Source organism: Phyllostomus hastatus, unplaced genomic scaffold (genome assembly GCF_019186645.2).
Source record: "Phyllostomus hastatus isolate PE091 unplaced genomic scaffold, TTU_PhHast_1.1 phas_scaffold_78, whole genome shotgun sequence".
NCBI classification, from domain to species: Eukaryota; Metazoa; Chordata; class Mammalia; order Chiroptera; family Phyllostomidae; genus Phyllostomus; species Phyllostomus hastatus.
Window position 1 is genome coordinate 30304015 of NW_025334041.1, and position 22306 is coordinate 30326320.

Sequence of the window (22306 nt, forward strand, 5' to 3'; positions counted from 1 at the left end):
CTTTAATCTTGGGTAATGTAATTTATGATGTGCGTTGGTGTATTCCTCCTTGGGTCCAATTTCTTTGGGACTCTCTAGGCTTCCTGGAAGTCTATTTCCTTCACTAGATTGAGGAAGTTTTCCTTCATTATTTGTTCAAATAAGTTTTCAATTTCTTGCTCTTGTTCTTCTCCTTCTGGTACCCCTATAATTCAGATGTTAGAGCCCTTAAAGTGGTCCCATAGGTTCCTAAGCCTCTCCTTTTTTTTTTTTTTTTTTTGAATTCTTGTTTCTTCATTCTGTTCTGGTTGAATGTTTATTTTTTACTTTTGTTCCACATCATTGCTTGGAGTCCCAGTTTCCTTCCCTACACTGTTGTTTCCCGTATATTTTCCTTTATTTCACTTTGGGTAGCCTTCATTTCTTCCTTCATTTTGCACTGAACTCAGTCAGTTCTGTGGGCATCCTGATTACCAGTGTTGTGAAATATGCATCAGATAGGTTAGCTATCTTCTCATTGCTTAGCTCTTTTTCTGGGGTTGTGATTCATTCTTTCATTTGGGCCACATTTCTTTGTCTTGGTGCACCTGTTATGTTGTAAGGGGGCAGGGCCTTAGGTATTTGCCTAGGCAGGTCAACCCTCTTTGCTGCGCTGTGGTGCTGTCTATAGGGGAGGTGTCAGAGAAGGAACAATGCTGCTTGCTTGCTCTGCTCTAGCCCCACTTTTCAGAGAACTCTCCTCTAAGACTGGGAGTTTCCCCCACTGTTGCAAACCCTGCAGTATTTTACAGCTAGTTTTGAGTCTTTAGTTTCCCATTCAGCCAGCCCCGCCTTGCTCATGCAGTCTGCTGCCTTGCTGCATGTCCTCTTCACTGAGCTGCCATTCTCCTGTCTCCACCCCTCCTACCAGTCTGGGTGAATGTTTCTTTAACTCCTTGGTTGTCAGAGTTCCATGCAATTTGATTTTCTGGCACTTCTGTTTGTTTATTATTTTTAAATTGGTTATTATCTTTCTTTTTGTTGTATGAAGAAGTGAAGCATTTCTACCTATAACTCTATCTTGGCCAGAACACTGCCATAGTCTTGAATAAAGTATTAATTACCTATTTCATTGTGTCCAGTGAACTTTTTGTGGACACTCTTTATTTCTGGCTACTCTCCCAGATGGACACTTTCTTATTCTACTTGGGCTTGGATTTCCCACACCAGGCCAGCCCTCTATTTAGACACCTTGCTCATGGTGCTTGAGTTCTGTCACCCCATGCTGGGCTGCCACCATGCATGTACACCCTTCTCACTCCTCTCTGGCTATGACACACTTTAGTATCCACACTGGAGGTGGATACCATTTTCACACTGTCCAGCTTCTGACTCCTCATCTGAGATCACCCCTCTGAGAGGCCACCTTCCTGGCCCCTGACTTACTTGTCTGGGCTACTGAGACTTTTCTTCTCTTCCACCAGATATCTACCTTTTCCTGCCCATTCAGTGGTTTTAGGACTGAACTGTCTGAAAATGAAGGAGAAGGCAAGAGGAAGAAAAGGGAAGAGGCAGAATTCATTTATTTTATTCCAGATGTTTTTGCCCTAGCCATACATTGAAATTAAGAACAAACTGACAGTAACCAGAGGAGAGGTGGGGGGAGGATACTGGGGAGAAAATATGGAAGGGTTTTCAGAAACATCTATAAAGGACACATGGACAAAATCAAAGGTGGGTAGGATCAGGGGTAGGAAGTGAGGATGGATGGGGTGGGTGGGGATTGGTGGGGTGAAAGTGGAGGCAAATGTACTTGAATAACAATTAAAAAAGCAAAAAAAGTGAAAAAAAGAAATGTTTAGGGAGCCTTTAAAATTACTGATGTTTGGTCCTTTTCCTAGAGAGATATGCTTGTCCAATAGAGGTCTCGTGTATCTGCATTTTCTGATAATTTGCAAATGCTAACTGAAGTCTAACTGAGAACCTCTCCTTATTAGGAACAAATAGGAATGTAGGAGTTCAGGTGAGTGTGAGGATCTGCAGAATGGAGCATGTGAGAAAGCCCATCTGATGCCTTCAATTTTGTCCTTTATGTAGAAAGAAATGTCATCAAGTGAGAGTGACAGTGGTTAAAATTGTTAGGGTGTGGGAAGCAGAGAATAATGAATATGCTTATTTAGAGAGGGAGATGAAGCTTAATAAGGAACTATAGACAGTGGGCAGTGTACAGTGCCTATTTGAAGTTAAAAGCTTCAGGACCTGGTAAATTTCTAAATATTAAATTTATATATTTTTAAACATATGTATAGAAAAAATAGAAAAAGTAAACAATGGAAAACAGAGATTGTGTTTGGATAGTATGATATTACCCCTTCTTTGTATAACAATGTTAATCTTAAGTTTGAAAATGAACCCTTATGTTGAAACCAGAAAAGCTGGCATTCATGCTGCCTGTCACTATCAGAACCAACAAGTAGAGACAAATATTCAGTCTTTATGGGTGCTTCATTCAGATAGTTGGTGATCTGAGAAGAGGGCAGTTATGTACCCTCAAAAACCATCTTAACATTGCACTTTAAGCTGACATTTTTATAAAGGGAAGAGAGGAAAGTAAGGTGTTGGGAAAAAAAAAGATTAATGGGATAAGAGTTGTAGTCCAGCAGTGATTTTCCTAGTCCTTCTTTATAGTTGGTCAGAAATTCTCCCTGGAACTCAATAGTTCAGCTGCCATCTTCATTAATTGCAGACTCCCTGGGGCAGGAAGGTAGAATTGCTTATGGACCTCCTGGAGTCACATGGTCAAGCATTCCAGTTCCTGGAACCATGGCTTTCAACTTGCCTTAATCACTTAAGCCTATCAACTAAAGCTAAAATATTGAACTCTTGAGTTCCCCTATCAATTACACTCATAATAGAAAAATTAATGTTCTACTTTTCAAAATAAAATGAAATAAATGGTGATCCAGCACAAAGAATAATTTAGGGGCACTATATTATTTTTGCTAGAGCTAACTAGAACTGCAGACTTGCTGGCTTAAAAATCAGAAATTTATTTCCTCACAATTCTAGAGGCTAGAAGTCTGAGATCAATGCGTGGCACGACTATATCTTCTGAGGCCTCTCTCCTTGGCTTATATGGATAGATAGCATATTCCCTGTGTCCTCACCTGGTTTTTCTGTGTGTGTCTATGTTCAAATCTCCTCTTCTTACAAGGACACTGACCATATTGAATTAGAGTCCACCCTAAAGAGCTTGCTTTACCGTAATTACCCTTTTAAAGACCCTATCTCCCAATACAGTCACCTGATGAGGTGCTGAGGATTAGGACTTCACCATAGCATTTTCAGGGACACAATTAGCCCATAACAGCTGATTAAATCACACTGAGATTTTAATTTTCTCTAGGTCTTTCTGTTTTCTTTTTTCTGTATATTTCCACCTTCCACACCCCCTGCTAGTTTCTTATTCTTATCACTTAAACTCTGCCTGATGAATGAATAGTTTCTAAGCAATCATTCAAATTTATTGATAATTTTTGTGATGTCAATTTTTAAATATCTTACATTCTTCCAAATCCAAACAAATATGTCTCAAATGAAACTGAAACTTCCTGTTCCTGCTTCCTCATTCTGCTTCTGCTCCACACCTCTCCCACACCCTCAGGTCGAGTCCGCACATCGAGACACAGAAAACTTCACAACTCAATGGCTTAATTTTTAAATAAGGATCTTTACTAATATTTGTCTCCTAGACATCAGAAGAGGAATAAGGAAACCAAAGTTAAAAGAAACTGTTTCAAGTTTTTGATATTAAAAGAGAAAGCTTTCAGGAAAATCCTGGTAAGTTGCTGAATCAAACCTTATTTTTATGCTTCTGAGGGGACAGCAAGTTTTTAAAACTCCAACTGTAGCCTTTATATAAATACATGTGTTTGTATGCAAAACATTACTTGTAAAAATACTGAGATTAATTAGAACTACAAAAGAACAAAGTACATATCAATATATTTAACTGAGGCTAAGTTTTTAAGTGTACTTACAGTGATGAGAGTTTTTCGTTTGTGTATAGAGTGTGAAAGATGATTAGAGAAACAATGTGAATAAGTTCAAAAATATAAGGTTAAAAATTGTGAAGAAACCAAGGTCCTGTGCAATTATACAAATTTCTATCTCATGTTAACTTCAGATTAAAAATTTTGATATTGATAGCTTGGTGGCAGATCCCGTGCTCCTGGGCAAGATGGCAACAAAAGATAGCATTGCACTGAGCACACACAAGGCTAGTGAGAAAATTGAATATCGAGAGGAAGCCCCCCTATGCCCTTACAGTACCTGATTGGGGTGCGACCAGGGAAAGGCAGGAGCGTGCACCTGGAGGTCAGCATTGTGGCAGGGGTGGGTGCGAGACAGAGAAACCTGCCAGTCTGGCCTGAGGAAAAGAAGGAATTGGTGGGGTACAGACCCTGCTGGAGTGAGTGGAAGTTGGGATATTATTTGGGCATTTTCAGAAAGTATCTGGGCCCTCCCACACCAGAAATGATATGATACCAAAGGAAGGAAGGGACACCACTTGTGATCATGCTTGCTGGTACATTTGTGGGACCATCCAGACCTGGAAGCCACATGACAAATGGTGGCACTGGACCTACATGTGGGTTCCAAAAGGGAGCCAGAAGCAGCAGTGGTTGGGGGAAAAGCTGAGGTGCCTGGATGACCACTCAGTGACTGCCTTCAATTCCCAAATTATGGTACTTTAAATGAGAGAAGGAACTCTGGACACTGCCATAAGTTCTGATCTGGCTGATGACAGCTGGGTTCTTCTCTGGGTTTTCTGGAGGAGATGGGCTTTGAGACTAGAGCCTGCCATTCTCCCAGACTGTGCAGCATTTGAATAAAAACCTCTTTTCTTTCTCACAAGATTCTATCTCTAGAATTGGCCTATTGGAGAAAATAGGCAGCTGAACTCAACTTTGGTTTCGTTAACAGTTTCACATTTCATCAAAGATGTACAGCAGAGGCTATTCTTCTATGTAAGTGTTTCTTTCAAATTCATCTCATACAGCAATTTAGTTAAACACTAAAATGAAAACTACAGGAAGTGAAATTTAACTTGTTTGGGTGTAGTTTCAGTTTGCAGACCATTAAAGGAGTGTGCATGTAGTCTTCCTGGGCAAGAGCAAGGATTTCCTGAGTGCCTTTCCCCCACTATCAACTGCAAGATCCTGCCAAGCAGAACAATCCCATGGGGCAGGGGTGTCTGGAGTGCTACTGAGAACCCTCCCCCAGATGGGGGTGGGGGCGTACCAGTGCTTGTTCCTAACAGCTCTGTTAATTTGGTACTTTTTGGGCAATAACTAAAGAGAGAAATGTGGAGTAATCACTCCAGAATAGCATCCTGCCACTCCTTTGCCAACAATTAATGTTACTGCTACCAATAAAATTTATGTTCACAGTGTTTTCAAAACAAGAGACTGAGGGCCCCTAGGAAGCCAAGTGTTAGGTCAAGTCATTTTCAACTGTGCACAACAGTCATGGTGATTTTGATAGTTACTCAGCTCCAACAATATATATGCAGATTTTCTTAAAGTTGATAAAATACAAACTACTTCAGAAGTATTATTGAATATAATAGGTGCAAATCATTATATGCTCACAACTGTTACCATGTGGGGGGAGAAGGGAGTTGAGTACTTTTGACATTATCAGCCCAAGGGTATTATTGAAGACTTTACTATATTATATTAAACCAAGATATTGTCAACTCTTCCTTTTAATACAAAGAAAGCTCCAGAGTTGAGAGAATAAATGTCAATGATATTACAGAGAAGAGTATTTCTTTCTGTCTCCCAGTATGTATTAGCAGAATCTGAACAAAAGGAAGTGAGGGAATGCTGTCACCTTTTGGTGGCACCAAGTTCCCCATGTAGCAGCCCCTACATGGGACACAGCACACAATGAGGCCCCAGCTGTGTAGAGGACAAAGAGCTGTAAGAAAAAGGGATGGACTGCAGTAGAAATGTCCTGATGGGCTGCTTCAGCTGGAGAATGTGGAGCCCAGTTTGAATAGTATAATCACTGGCTAAACTAAAAGAGAACATCTGGACTCTGTCCTCACAGTCTTCAAGGTGTCTTCACAGAGAGAGGTGAATGGTTAAATTACTGAACGAGAACTCTGGCAAAGGGAAAGTACTGCCTCATCACAGCTGATCAGAGTGTGTCTGCAGAAAGGGGCAAGCCCCTCACCACGGTCAGCCTCCCTGTGCAGAGGCAGCAGATGAAAACAGCAGAGGCACTGAGGCTCTGACACCAAGGACCTGCAGTAGAAAGGGACCTCCTCTGGGGAAAACTTGGCAAGAGTAATGGCCTTGTTTAGAGACAGAGCAGAAGACTGAAATGGGATATTATGAAACCGGGGTACCTGGGAGGACTGCAAGAAAGAACATTTATTAATGTTCCTTTCCTTTTGATAACTTGCCTTTTCAATCTTTGTTACCAGAAGACTGAAGGTAGAGTTAGTTCTGGCCAAACAGGTGGCACAGTGAAGATTGTTCCAGATTTCTGTCTGGAATTTTAGCCAAATGAAATAACTGCCCTAGTCCTTGGGCCCACAGGCACTGATAACTCAAGGGTTTTCAAAAACTCATTATTTTTAACTACTCTAAGAAATGTTATTCATCAGATAAATTTTTGTTAAGAAACTACTATTTTCTGGGCACAGTCATATAGTGGACAAAAAGCACAAAACTTCCCATTCTCATCAAAAACACAGAATAATGGATGGGAAAGAGAATAAACAAGACAAATAGGTAAAAAATATATGGAACATTTGATTGTAATAAGACATAAGTAGATTTTTTAAGCAGAAGGGAAGTAAGAAATATTGAGTAACAAGATACAGTTTTCTGTAGGTGGGCCAAGCAGTGCCTCTGTGAGGAGGTGTCATTTGATAAGAGACCTGAGTGCAGTGCAGCCCTGTACCAGGTGGGAATCCAGGGACATTCCAGGGAAAGGAAACAAGTTCAATGCCAGAGCAGGAGCAGTTACTGCCTGCAATGAGCAGCAAGGACATCAGGGGGCTGGGCCTGATTAAGAGAGAGAAATAAAAGTAAGATGGGGTAACAGGGTGCCAGGTCCTGTAAGGCCTTGAGTTCACAATGAGCTTGGCTTTCACTCTGAGTCAAGTGGAAAGCCACTGGAAAGGACTGAACAGAGTATTGTGTGTTATTTACATTCAAACAGGCTCATTCTGGCTGCTGTGTTTAGAATTCACAAGAGGGAACAAAAACAGCAAGAGGGAGACTAGTGAGGGTGCTACTCCTGTAATCCAGGGAGAGAAGGTGGAGGCTTGGACCAGGTGGCAGAAGTGGGGGTGGTGGCAGTGGCCAGATGCTGGACATGCTTTGAAGATACAACTTACAGGATGTGCTCCACATTGAACAAATGTGGAGGTAGACATGCTGAACACATGGAATGCAGAAGAAAAGGAAGGAAGGGGGGGAGGGAGGGAGGGAGGGAGGAAGAAAGAATGAAAAATCATACATATTTATGATTGATTATTTTATTAAAATATTTAAATATAAAAGAGATGTGCTAGGTAAAAGATGTTCCTTTTACTATTCTTTCAAATCTTCTGCATGTCTGAAAATTCTCATAGTAGAAAGTTTAGGGGAAAATATGTCCCATAAACAGTCCCTAAGCAACAGGCCAATCAACTGCATTTTAATTTGCTGTGACATAATTTTTTTCATATAACAGATTCTCAACAAATACATCCTCAGCCAAAACTAGGAAAAGACTGGGTGTGTTCTGCTTACACCTTTACTTCCTTGGACAGGTTTTCCAGAACATGACTGTTGCAAATTCTTAAGGAAATGAAACTCATCCAAACAGCCAAGCACAGCTATGCCACACTCTGTCCTATTATATAATCAAGATGATATCATAAGTTTACATTACATTAAAGACTAAGACCATCAAAGTTTAATTATTTTATTTCAGGCTTTCCTTCATAACTAGCTGGTACAGAGACTATGTGAAAAAGAAATACATAATTTTAACATGCACTTTGTAAAATGAAACTCACTTGCTTTGTAGTTTCAGTTCTGAGTAACATCAGAGCAGAGCACAGGCCTGCTGGTCTCCAGCCAGGATTGCAGGAACACTTTCCTGGATGTAGGGACGCTTTCGAGCTGCTAGGCCCAGCCTCCTAGAGACAGGCTGGGCACCTTTGCTTGTGCTGCTACTTTGACCTTCCGGATCGCCCCCCGAGAGAACATTAAAGTCCTTAGGACACAGATCCTGAAATTTAGTACTCATAAGTAGAACTCTGGGGTTCAAACTGTTCCCAGAGCAGAAGAGAGGAGGTAAGGTGGAGGTCTTCTCCCCAGCTCTACCCAGAGCAACACCTTTACCCACTTGAAGAAGCAGAACTAGAAATAGCAACAACCAAGACAATCCTGGTTCTGGTCCAAATCCCCTATACCATGAATGGGAAAACACGTTGACTGGGAAAAGGAGAAAAAAGTTAATGACTTTTTTTCCCTAATCACCACTGTTCCCCCTTTATTTGCATACAGTAGGTAGTTATTGACAAATAAAAAGATCCCTCCTGTTTAAAAATATGCAAACACTTCAGGATTTAAATTCAATTGGATGATGCTCTTAAAGGATTTTGTAAGCCTCAAGACAGTGAACATAAGTGTATCATGATTATACTTAATGTTTAAACAGGATTGTGTTGGCTGCAGTATTGGAAATAGATTTGAATGAGAGGGGGTGTGAGGACATGATAGGGGGTGAGGAAAAGTGAGAAAGTAATAGGATCAATGGATTAAAGGTCTTGATAAAGACACATTAGAGTTTGAGCACTAACAGTAGTGACTGTAAGGTGAGGAGACAGCAGTTAAATATTTGAATCCAAGATGATGGAAGGCTTGTAAACTACTAATGATTCTATTAGTCTCTTAGGGCTGCTGTAACAAAGTATAACAAACTGAGTAGCTTAAAGAACTAAAATACATTGCTTCACAGTTCTGGAGGCTGGATGTCTTCAAGATCTGGGAATTAGTTGGTTCTCTCTGAGGGCTATGAGGAAAAATGTGTTCCATGCCTCTCCCCTAGCTTCTGGTGGCTTGTTAGCAATCTCTGCCATTCCTTGGCTTATAGAGGCACCACCGCAATCTCTGGCTTCACGTTCACATGATGTTATCCTTATGTATGTGCCTCTGGGTCCAGATTTTCCTTTTTTATAATGATATCAGTCACATTGAGTCAGGGCCCACTCTAATGGTGTCAGGTTACCTAGTTACATCTGCACTACCCTTGTTTCCAAACAAGCACACATTCTGAGGTACTGATACTAGAACTTCAACACATGAATTTTAGGGGGTGGAATGTTCACACAAATCAATCAGTAACAGTCATGGTAAGGTCAATAGTGTGACCATGAACATGGAGATGGGTGGAGGTCAAGATCATTAGATGAGAAGCAGACAACGAGGTGAAAGTCCAACATACTGAAATGATCATCTACATGTCTACTGAGCCATCACAAATCATGACAGGAATAGTGTCTGAGGGCATGAGTGCCTCCTCCCTTCAGCTGTCTACAGATGGAGGTCAAAATGTTGCACTGGCCAAAAGTTAGTTTAGGGTTTTTTTTTTGGTAACATGGCTCTAGTAGTGCCCAGTTATCTTTAACTTCACTCAGACAACTTTGTAAGAATGTTGTTACGGCATACATTTAAAAAAAAAAAAACATCAAAAATGGTAAATTTGTGTAGCCATTTTCATATTGAAGATGGAAGAAAATAAGCAACATTTTTGACATATGTTTTACTATTTTAAGAAAGGTAAAAAAGCATCTGAAACACAAAAAAGATTTGTGCAGTGTATATGGAGAAGGTGCTGTGACTGACTGAACATCTCAAAAGTGGTTTGCGAAGTTTCGTGCTAGAGATGTCTTGCTGGATGATGCTCTTGGTAGTTCAGCTGAAGTTGACAGTGATCAAATTGAGACATTAATTGAGAACCATCAAGGTTCTACCATGCAGGAGATAGCTGACACATTCAAAAAGAAAAAGATCAAAAGTATGAACATTAAACTGGCAACAAATTGACAACCATCGACAACTAAATTTAATTAAAAAATTAAGCAAAAAAAGAAGAATAGGAACAAAATCATAGATATGGAGATCATTTGGAGGATTATCAGTTGGGGGGAAGGAAAAATGGGGAGGAAGGTACAGGGATTAAGAAGTACAAATTGGTAGGTACAAAATGAAGGCATGTCAAGAACAGCATAGGAAATGCAGTAGCCAAAGAACTTATATGCATGACCCATGGACATGAACTTGGTGGGGGAGGGCAGTACTGCTGGAGGGAATGGGGGTACTGGGTGGAAGCGGAGGGGAGGAAAAAAACTGGGACTACTCTAATAGCATAATCAATAAAATATATTTTTAATCAATAAAGTCATTGGTGAAAATGAAAAATGTGTCTTCTATTTTTTGAAGAAAAACTAAACACATTTTTTGGCCAACCCAATATACTAAAATTTATAAAAAGCAAGTATTCAGCAAATTCTTAAAGATATAATATTTCAACACCAAAGTTTAAAATAACATGGTAGTCTATTTTTTATTCTGCCTTTTCTCTCAGTAACTTCAAAAATCTTTCATTAGGAATACATTTACTAATAACTCCTTATACTATTGGCTTCATACAGTGCTTATAAACAGGGGAAGCAGAGCCCCTCCCTTCAGTCTTACCTGAGGTGACAGGGCCACTGCAGGGGAGACAGGAGGATCAGGGATGAGCCTCCCAAGATCCCAGAGTCAAGGAGACATGTACTTGTCTGTTATGCCCTCTTCCCAGAATTACCTTTGGCAGGACCAGTACCTGGCTCTGGGAGAAGCAGATGCTGCCTGTGGTTGGAGCACCACCTCACCAATATTCTTCATACCCACCAGATAGACCTTTGGTACTCTACCAGATCCAATTCCATATGTCATGATTGTCTCCTTTGACCTGACTCACACCCTCTACTAGCACCCCTCCTTTAACTTCACTGTACAATGTCCCCACTGTGCTCCAAGTGATACTCCCCTACTACTCACAGGTCCCAGTTCCCTGGCCTTTACTGTATCTTACACAAAGTACTTATCACAATTTGTCATTGTGATAAAGTCTTTTCAGTGAGTGTGTGTGTATGTGTGGTTTTTCCTCCATTAGATTGTAAGTACTATGAAGAAACTTCACATTTCTTCTGGTTACCGCTGTTTTCTTGAGCATGATGCCTAACAGGTGCTCAATAAATATTTGGTACATAACAGGTGCTCAATCAACATTTGTTGAATGAATAAACAAATAACACAATTCAAGGTGAAATAATATTTATCTCTAGTAATAATATATGCACTGATATTTGTGGCCCTCTAACACCTCTTCCATCTACACTGTATATAAACAGGATTGATCATCTGAAATATTTTTAATATGTTCATTTTTTCCAGTTGCTCTGAGTTCTGCTACCTGGCTCAGCACTAGGTGTGCCCTACAGACTGAAGTCAGACTGACTAATGTGATTCAAGACACTAAGGCACTGAGACAAGTTTCATCAAGGCAAGTAGCAGCTCCTATGCCTAGTGGATGTGCACCTATAAAAGGGGTAAAGGATTTGGGTAGGCTTATGATATTCACACCAGAAATGACGAGCATGGGTTTCTTCTCTGGCCAGTCACAGGACTGCAGACTGAGGCCTCAGTTTAGCTCACTGTTCACATTCGACCTCCAGGAGACCTCACCAGGAAGCTTTTGCAAGCAGTTCCAAACACAAATGGGTCAAATTTTCAATCTGGCTAGGTTTGGTGACTTGTTATACACTACAAGTTGTTAAAATCTAGTCCCTTAAATCGTTCACTTAAAAGACCCAAAGGTTTTTATATGTTTGTGTTTCCTCCATTTACATAATATTTTGTTTTGCCTGATCCTTCATGCTTTTAGTCTATCCTTCTAATACTTTTCCTCCCTTGTTTTCCCTTATGTAAACAACATTATTGATTTGTCTTTTTACTTCAGATTTGGGATTGGAGCAATAGATCAGGGTTGGAGCCTGAAAAATTCATTTCTAGCCATCTTCCAAATGAGGCTGATGCTTTTTGCTAATCCAGAGACTACATTTTGAGAACTGCTCCCAACCTTATCTGCACAATAGGATACTCCAAAAAAATTCTCCACTCCACTCCCTTTAACAATTAATGAGACTAGAAACTCGAGCACCAACTTACACCTTATACCAAAATAAATTCAAGGTGGATAAAAGACTTAAATATAAACTGTGACACCATTAAAGTCCTAGAGGAGAACATAGGTAGGAAAATCTCAGATATTTCATGCAGAAACTTTTTTACTGACATGTCCCCTAGAGCAAGGGACATAAAGGAAAGAATAAACAAATGGGACCTCATCAAAATAAAAAGCTTCTGCACAGCTAAAGAAAACAGTATCAAAATAAAAAAGAGAACCAACTGTATGGGAAAACATATTTGCCAATGATACCTCAGACAAGGGTTTAATCTCCAAAATATATAAAGAACTTACATGACTCCACTCTAAGAAGACAAGCAACCCAATTAAAAAATGGGCAAAGGACTTGAACAGACACTTCCCCAAGGAGGACATATAGAAGATCCAAAGACACATTAAACAATATTCAATATTGCTAGCTATCAGAGAGATGCAAATTAAAACCACAATGAGATACCACTTCACACCAGTCAGAATGGCCATCATAAACAAAGCAACAAACAACAAGTGTTGGAGAGTTTGTGTAGAAAAGGGGACCCTAGTGCACTGTTGGTGGGACTGCAGACTGGTACAACCACTATGGAAAGCAGTATGGAACTTCCTTAGAAAACTAAAAATGGATCTGCCTTTTGACCCAGCAATTCCACTGTTGGGACTATATCCTAAGAACACTAAAACACCAATACAAAAGAACCTTTGCACCCCAATGTTCATAGCAGCACAATTTACAATAGCTAGGTGCTAGAAGCAGCCTAGATGCTCATCAGTAAGTGAATGGATCAAAAAACTATGGTACATTTACACAATGGAACTCTATGCAGCAGAAAGAAAGAAGGAGCTCCTACCCTTTGCAACAGCTTGGATGGAGCTGGAAAGCATTATGCTAAGTGAAAAAAGCCAGGTGGTGAAAGACAAATACTATATGATCTCACCATTAACAGGAACCTAAACAAAACAAAGAAACAAGCAAAATATAACCAAAGACACTTAAATAGAGGACAGGCTGACAGTGACCAGAGGGGAGAGAAGAGGGAATTTCAGGGGAGAATGGGAAGGGTTTACAGGAACAAATTTAAAGGACACATGGATAAAAACTAGGGTGATGGGGGTAATGGGAGGGAAGTGGGGAGGGTTGGGTGGGTGGGCTGGAATGGGAGTAAAAGGGAGAAAACTGTACTTGAACAATGATTAAAATTTTTAAAAAAAAGCAATTAATGAGACTACCTGAATGTGGAGTCCCCAATGATTCTAATATTAATCCAGGGTTAAGGACCCCTAATCTAGGGTGTTCAAGGATACTCAGCTCTTGCAATTTAACAAAGTGCATAACTGTGAAAACTTTATTAGTCTCATATCAATAATTTAGGCTAAAATGGTTTTAATAAAGTTGAAAATGCATATTATTTTCCTTATCTCATTTCAGGCAGGCCAGACAACTTTGAACTTGAGCTGAAGTACCTCTGAACACCACAAGAATAGCCAACCAAATCAATTATCTAACATTTTGCTACCACATCACCCAAAGCTCCAGCCTTGGCTGGCCTACTAGCTTGGTTTCAAAAGGACAACAGGTGATATGTTTACCAACAGCTTTGACTGTGTAAGAAAAATGGCCAGCCTCCTGGCTGCAAATGAAGTTTACTATTCTCCAACCCACCTCCACTTATCCAGTTTCATATTTTAAAGTTCATGTGCAACATTTATCTTGGGAACCAATTTCTCTATTATTTAAGATTCTGGTTTTAATTTACATTAAAAGAAAAAAGCCTTTCACCATGTTAAGTATAAAAGGGAAAATAGGGATATAGGAGTGTGTACTCCTAGTAGGCAATTACAAAAGCTGCTGCTTATTTTGTAATCACATTATAATCATCTAGGAAACAAGGGCACTAATTGGAATATAAAACAATTAAAATAAGTACCAAGCGGTGTAAGAATAGAACCTTGAACAATATTTATAGATGTTGTTTATGTGAAATTTTACATGTATAATTGATTCTGTGACTTCAATGATAAAGTACCACACTAAAATACTTCCTGTATTACTTTTTCCAAGGAAGGAGGTTGCAGCTCTGATATGGGTGAACAACTAAATCTACCTGAAATGATCAAAGACTGGAACAAAGAGCACGTGAAACAATGGGTAACCAAAGACCTTAAGATTGAGGAAAAATATGGACAGATTCTTTTCCATGAAGAAGTGACAGGATTAGTCCTGCAGGAATCAACTGAGAAGGATCTTAGAGACATGGGGCTACCACGGGGCCCAGCACTTCTGATAAAGCGAGCATATGACAAATTGAGTAACAATCTCCCTGAAAATCACAACCACACTTCTGGACAAGTAGATCATAGAAAACCCTGCAAAAAAGAACACCATAAAAAGGTACAAGAGACAAAAAAAGAACAGGGAAAATCAGTGTCATCCAATAGTGATCATAATCTCAGCAAGACCAGAGATACCAAAGAACAAGAATCAGTTCTTATGAAAGAAAATGCATTAAATGAAGTAGCAACCACTGAAGACAGAAAAAATACTAAGCTAAAACCTGAACAGCTGACTTGCATGCCACATCCTTTTGATCAGCCCCAGAGCAGCCATCGGTACATAGAACATTACCTCCTACCACCTGAAACAGGACCAGGCAATCTCATAGACCCCATTCATGAGTACAAAGCCCTCACACACACAGACACGGCCACAGAAAAGGACATTAGGATGAAATTTAGCAATGAAGTCTTCCGATTCGCATCAGCTTGTATGAATTCACGCACCAATGGCACCATCCATTTTGGGGTCAAGGACAAACCCCATGGAGAAATTGTTGGCGTGAAAGTCACCAGTAAAGCTGCCTTCATTGACCACTTCAATCAAATGATCACAAAATATTTTGAAGATAGTGAAATCAATGAAGCCAGGAAGTGCATTCGGGAGCCAAGGTTTGTGGAAGTCCTCCTGCAGGACAGTACACCATCTGACAGATTTGTCATTGAGGTAGATGTTATTCCAAAACACTCTGTATGTAAAGAAAAGTATTTCTACATTATGATGCAAACCCATGAAAATGAAACATGGAAACATAGCGAAGAACTTTCATTGTTTGTGAGAGAAGGGGCTAGTTCTAAGGATATCCGGGCCAATGTCAAGCGACGGGATGTGGAATTCAAAGCATTTTTTAAAAAGTTAAAGTCACTAGCACTGTCTAGAAAAGAGGCTGAAGAAAAGTATGAGGCAAAGGCAAATAAGAAGGAGAGTGAAGGACAAAAGCTGGTTAAACTTCTCATAGGAAACCGAGAGTCACTGGATAATTCATACTACAACTGGTATATTCTCGTAACAAATAAATGCCATCCAAACCAAACAAAGAACTTAGATTTCCTAAGGGAAATTAAATGGTTTGCTGTATTGGACTTTGATCCTGAATCTGAGTGCAAGGGGGTGGCCAAAGCTTACCAAAAAAGCCGGGTGGCAAATCTTCACTTTCCAAGTCAATATGAGGAAAAGACAGCGACCATAATGGAGAAAAAATCTCGCCTGAATCTTTATGATCAGCCCAGCTGGATCTTCTGCAATGGCAGATCAGACTTGAAAGAAGAGAGGTTTAAGCCTCTAGAACCACATTTATGGCAGAAAGAAAGAGCTTCTGGAGTCAGGCAACTGATTTTATTTCTCACAGACGAAAATGTCATGACAAAAGGGAAATTTCTGGTAGTGTTTCTATTGCTCTCTCCAGTGCAAAGCCCAGGAGACCCACTCCTTGAAACCTTCTCTGCTTTCTACCAAGCTCTCAAAGGAATGGAAAGTATATTGTGTATCTGTGTAAACTCACAGATTCATCAACGATGGAAAGATCTACTACAAGCCAGGTTGACAATTGTGGATGAATTAGCAGACCACAGTGTTTCCACTTTAAATTTAGAATTGATAAACAGTACTATCCTTAAACTGAAACCAGTCACTCAGTCATCAAGACGGTTCCTGCCATCCTGTGGATCTTCTTCCATTATCTTAGACAAAAAAGTAGAGGATATTTTGACCACACTGGAAATTCTCTGTGAAAATGAGTGTAAAGACACAGATATCGAGAAAAACAAATCTAAGTTCCAAGAATTTAAGAAAACAAAAGAAGAGCACTTTTATCGAGGTGGCAAAGTGTCCTGGTGGAACTTCTATTTTTCTTCTGAAAATTATTCCTCAGCTTTTGTCAAAAGAGATAATTATGAAAACCTTAAAGATCTGATACAGCGTCAGGCAGAGTCTCCTAAACCATTATTTGTAAAAATTATCAGTCTTTACCATCATCCAGGCTGTGGGGGTACTACATTGGCCATGAATGTCCTCTGGGACCTAAAGAAAAAGTTCAGGTGTGCCATGTTAAAAAACAAAGGAACTGATTTTGCCGAAACTGCAGAACAAGTGTTCAAGTTGATTACCTACAAGGCTACCAGCCCTCAGGACTACATTCCTGTACTTCTCCTGGTGGATGACTTTGAAGAACAGGAAAATGTCTGCATTCTACAGGATAGGATCCATTCCATTTTGGTGGCAAATGGCTTGAGATATGAAAAAACATTGGTAATTATCTTAAACTGCATGAGATCCCAGAATCCTGATCAAAGTGCAAAACTAGCAGACAGTATTGCACTAAAACACCAGCTTTCTGCCAAGGAACAAAGAGCTTTTGAGGCCAAACTGGAGGAAATTGAAAAGCAACATAAGAACTGTGAAAACTTTTATTCCTTCATGATCATGAAAGAAAATTTTGATAAATCATACGTAGAAAATGTAGTCAAGAATATCCTAAAAGGACAGAATATCAACAGCAAGGAAGCACAACTCATTTCTTTCTTGGCTCTACTCAACTCTTATGTTACTGATTTTACAATTTCAGTGTCACACTGTGAAACATTTTTGGGAATCACATGCACTCGTACTCCCTGGAAACCTGAAAGCATAGAGGACAAGATGGGAACCTATTCGACACTTCTAATCAACACAGAAGTTGCTGAATATTGCGGATATGCAGGTGTGCGCATCATTCACCCTCTGGTTGCCAGTTGTTGTCTCAAAGAGCTGGAAAGCAGCTACCACTTGGATAAGTGTCAAATTGCATTGATGTTATTGAGAGAGAATTTATTCTATGATTCTGGAATAGGAAAAGATAAATTCCAACATTATGTGCAAACCCTTCTGCTTACAAGACAGCGCAAAGAGTATGGAGATGAAACAGACACTTTGTTTTCTCCACTAATTGAAGCTTTAGAGAATGATGATGTTGAAAAGGTCTTGAAACAAGGAAGTGTTCGCTTCCCACGGAATGCATTCATTTGTCAGGCCTTAGCAAGACATTTCTACATTAAAGAAAAAGACTTTGACACTGCTCTCTACTGGGCAAATGAGGCCAGGAATAAAGCCCCTAAAAATTCCTATATCTCAGATACACTTGGCCAGGTGTACAAAAGTAAAATCAAATGGTGGTTGGATGAAAACAAAAACTGCAGGGATATCACTGTTAATGATCTAACACATTTCCTGGAAGCTGCTGAAAATGCAGCAAGAGCTTTCAAAAAATCCCAGGAGCAAACTGATAGGAAAGACTATGAAACAGAGACCTGGTACCCACAGAAGTCCCAAAGAAAATATGACATGTACAATACAGCTGGTTTCTTGGGTGAAGTAGAAGTTGGTCTTTACACTATTCAGATTCTTCAGCTCACTCCCTGTTTCCACAAAGAAGAAGAATCATCTAAAAAAGCTATGGCAGAATTTTTATCAGGAAAGGGGAATATTCCTACAGATCCAAGAAATGAATATTATTTGGCTCTTAACAATTTCACATCCTACTTAAAGAACTTGCAGTCAGATATGAAAAAGTGCTTTGACTTTTTTACAGATTATTTGGTTCTTTTAAAAACAAGGAATATGCTAAAAGAAACAGTAGAAATCTTATTAAGCAAGAAAATCAGTTATTGTTTCAGTAAATACGTGGAACATTTCTGCCCTTTGGATTTGGGTTCATTACAAAGCAAAGAGTGTCAGTTACTCCAAGAGGAGAATTGTAGGAAAAGTCTAGAAGCTTTGAGAGCAGATAAGTTTTCTGGACTTCTAGAATATCTTAACCCTAATCACAAAGATGCTGCAACCACTATGGAAAATGTAGTGAACCAGTACACTTTCCTCTTTCAGCAAAATCCACATAAACGGCTAGCAAAGGAGAAACAAAATTTCATTTTGGCCAACATTATTCTCAACTGTTTAAAACCCAACTCCAAGTCCATTCAGCCACTTAACATACTTAAAAAACAGCTCCGAGAAGTGTTACAATTGGTAGAACTAAGTCATCCATATCCAGACCCTTATTTCTTGGCCTGCCTGCTGTTCTGGCCAGAAAATGAAGAGGTAGATGAAGATACCAACCTAATGGAAAAGTATGTTTCATCCTTAAACAGATCCTTCAATAGACAGTACAGGAGAATGTGCAGGTCCAAGCAGGCAAGCACACTTTTCTACCTGGGGAAGAGGAAGGGGCTCAACAGTCTTGTTCACAAGGCAGAGATAGAGCAGCACTTCAGTAAAGTACAAAATATAAATTCCTTCTGGCAGAGTGGAGATGTGTGGAAAAAAGAGGAAGTCAAAGACCTCCTGCGTCGTCTCACTGGTCTGGCTGAAGGCAAGAAAATCTCTATTGAATATGGAACAGAGAAAAAAATAAAAATACCAGTAACATCTGTTTATTCAGGTCCACTCAGAAGTGGTGGCAACATAGAAAGAGTGTCCTTCTACCTGGGCTTTTCCATTGAAGGCCCTCTAGCATATGACATAGAAGTTATATAAGATATACTAGCTCAAATGTTTTTATTCATATTTCTCTGATCTTATTTCCTATATTCCCATGGCACTGTGATGACATTATTGGGTTACCTCTGTCACATATTTTGGGTTTATCTCCCCAAATAAAATATAAGCCTAGGTAGGGCATGAAACATGTCTACACATCAGGGTTTGGCACACAGTGGAGTCAACTTTCAATGTTTTAAAGATGTGCTTTCAGAATAACATTTAATTAAGAGGTTTCAATTCATATCCACTGGTCACATCATTACTGGTTATAGGTCAATAACATCTATTTTAATTCTATCACTCCCATGAACTTTCTGAATCATGAATTATTTCATCACTGTGAAAGCAGAGATGTAAGATGAACATGGGAGAGAAAGCCCTGTTAGCCTACCGAACTCCGGCACAGAGCTCCACACAGAGCGCCATTTCCCTCACCTTGGTGTCCACGAACGTGTATTATGTGGAAGGTAACTGTTTTGTTCCCATCCTCCATGTAGCCCTCTACACACACACACACATGCCTATTTCCTTGTACCTCTTGCCCTTCTCTCAATTCCTCGCTTTGTGTTGGAAGGGGAGAGAAGACAACCAAGTAGTCACAAGCCTGAGCTCCGTCCATCCTCTTCTCCCATTTACAAATGAAGCTGTTTTTCTGTCCATCCTTGCCACCTGTCAACACAGGTGGCAAGTTCCCCCTGTTCTTTGGGTTCCATCTCTCTGGCTTTTTTCATTTGCTACCCAATTTACTCTCTTTACTTCTCAACCTGTGCTTTGTGAATGCTGTTCTCTCTCTCAAATATCCCCTTATTTTCATGCATTTTCAGTATACGGCTATTCTGATTTCTCCATCGCAACTCAGTTCGAGTAACCAACCACCAGGAAGTCTTCCCTGCCACGTAACCCCTGCCTGATTAGATGACTTCCTTGTGACAATGTGTGCTCCAAACTTGCCAGCACGAGGAATGCCATCCCAGAACCTTGTTCTTAGACTTTCCCCAGGCAGAAGGGCGTGGAACAGCATTCTAGGGCTTGGATTTCGGGAGGTATCTATTGCCTATGAAGTGAAACACATGCTAACATAAATTGAATATTAATTAAATACATACTTATTTATCCACTATTTTACATATCCATACAATGTAACTTAGAAATTCCAGGCTTCAAACCCAATTCCTTTTGTCATCCAGATGGCTATTTCCTAGCAGGGTTCCTCTCACCAGTTTCTCTGAACCTCTGGGCAATACTGACGTGGTCCACAAACACGTCCCTGTTGCTAGAAGCCACATCAGCTGCTGATCCTGCTTCAAATTTCTGCTTCCCTCTTCTGCAATCACCTGACATCTGGTAGCAGGCTCTCCCAAGTGGCTTCACTTCCCCAAATCCTCACAGGCCAGTCCCTTAACCCTTCATAACTCAGTTAAATCCAGGCTATAGTACTCAGCAACACTTAGCTAAAGGCTTGACATAAGAGGAAACAAAGTTATAAGAGAAGGAAGAAAAACTGTTATATGTTCCTGTTATCCATGACTTCCCTCTGAGTTTACAGGCCCAGCTCCCATACACGGTTTATCAACCGGGCCTCCCTCTCCTCAGCCCCCTTTCAACAGCCATGATATAGGACGGTCCTGGCTCAACTATCCTAGATGAGACAACCCCTAAACGGGAATCCTTCACTCACAGACTAGGGTGCCAACCCTCCAAGGGCCCCAGAAAGAACTATGCTTCTTCTGAAGAGGAATATAAACTACAGGGATGTCACCCCACCCACACTGAGGACAAGGTTCTACATCATTATCCAGAGAAGTTCAACTCCCCATTTCAGAAGGTACTTTGGGCTTCACTCTTCTAGAATCAAAGAGCCCATTAAAGTGCTTAAAAAAAAAAAACAAAAACAAATGCCATGTTAGGCAGGATAGATAGCAAACCAAGGCAGAGAGGCAGGGAGATATATCTCACTCATCGACTCTGCAGCCCTCAGCCTGGTCAGCTAAGACTGCCTGCTGTTCTGAAAAACCATGATCATGCAGGAGGAGGGGAGCTCTTGAAATTCTGCATGTCATTTCCACTATCTGGGAAAGGAAGCCTTTGAAACTGTATATTAATCCCAAGGTCTGGAGAGGGAAGGAGGAGGGGGAACCTAGAAGCTGCTTACAAGCATAAAAGCCCTAAAACTCCAATAGTTGGGGAAATCAGGCTAGCTAGGTGCCCTCTTGAAGCTTCTTGCTCAAGTGTGTTCATAAATAAACTTGCTATCTCATTTCCACTATATGTATTGTCTCTTGCCTGAACTCATCTCATGCAAGCTGAGACAAAAACCAAGGAGGGGAGGACCCTAACTCACCCCGCCACCCAGCCCCACCCCCACCCCAGTAATACCTAGTCTTTTTTCAAAGGCGAACTTGTGTACTACCTACAGGAAAACTTCACCTTCAATTCCAGTTCATCCCATTTTCACCATTTGTATTTCAAAACTATTGGCATCCAACTTCTGCTCAGGGAAGTCCATTGAAAATTAAAGCAACAATTTTTAACTGACTCTTCCTTTTCTCTCTCTCTTTATCTCTATTTTTCTTTCTTTTTTTTGTTTTGAATTGTCATTGGGAAAAACAAAGTAGAAAAAGAAATTGTAAGACTGAGTATTTGTTTGTAATACTACCTGTTAATCCTACCACACTTTTCCTCAAGTCCTACTCATGAGGACTCTGTACCCTTGGGTTATCTGCAGCCTGTTCAAGGCTCCACCTACTTCTCGAATTATCAGCTCTACCCACACAGGTAAATTAACTCACTATCTAGTCAGGACACACAGGCAAGTCAGAATCCTGGTTTTCTCATTTGCAAGATAAGTGAAATAAACTTGGTTCACAGGTATCTATTGAGGATTAAACTGGCCAGCATAAGTTATGTGTCTGCCACTCAGTAGGGTCTTTTAGGAGGCAAATTTAAATATCTTTATTGAAGTAATTCACATACCATAGAATTCTATGGTATACTATATGTAGTATGGTAATAGTATACATATAAAGTATACTATTCACCATTGGTTCGTATATCATCAGCACCATCAGTACCATCAGTTTTAGAACAGTCTCAGCACCCCAAAGAAAGCTTGTACCCATTAGCCATCAATCACCATTCACCCCTTCCCCTTGCCCCTGGCAAGCACTCTTTGTCTCTATGGATTTCCCCATTCTGGGCATT

At 40.1% G+C, this 22306-nt stretch overlaps 1 protein-coding gene and 1 long non-coding RNA gene across 3 annotated transcripts in view; both read left to right on the forward strand.

Moving 5' to 3' along the window:
* LOC123811686 overlaps window positions 1-11583 on the forward strand; it is a 29543-nt gene extending 17960 nt beyond the window's left edge. Inside the window, exons 2-3 of the long non-coding RNA XR_006784420.1 lie at window positions 3711-3798; window positions 11472-11583. This is a non-coding gene — a long non-coding RNA (uncharacterized LOC123811686). The remainder of the gene's footprint in view (window positions 1-3710; window positions 3799-11471) is intronic.
* Window positions 11584-13691: 2108 nt separating this feature from the next.
* On the forward strand, window positions 13692-21585 carry LOC123811685 (sterile alpha motif domain-containing protein 9-like). 2 transcript variants are annotated; one of them, XM_045828084.1, is made up of 2 exons: window positions 13692-13835; window positions 14321-21585. In XM_045828084.1, exon 2 carries the CDS (start codon window positions 14342-14344, stop codon window positions 19097-19099), a length of 4758 nt encoding a protein of 1585 aa, XP_045684040.1. In that variant the 5' UTR covers window positions 13692-13835; window positions 14321-14341; the 3' UTR covers window positions 19100-21585. The 2 variants fall into 2 exon arrangements, with proteins under 2 accessions (XP_045684040.1, XP_045684041.1); XM_045828085.1 differs by having other exon boundaries at window positions 14325-21585.
* The last annotated feature ends 721 nt before the right edge of the window (window positions 21586-22306 follow it).

Coding starts and splice junctions, on each gene's coding strand:
- LOC123811685 (XM_045828084.1), top strand. CDS start 14,342: ATGGGTGAACAACTAAATCTACCTGAAATGATCAAAGACTGGAACAAA.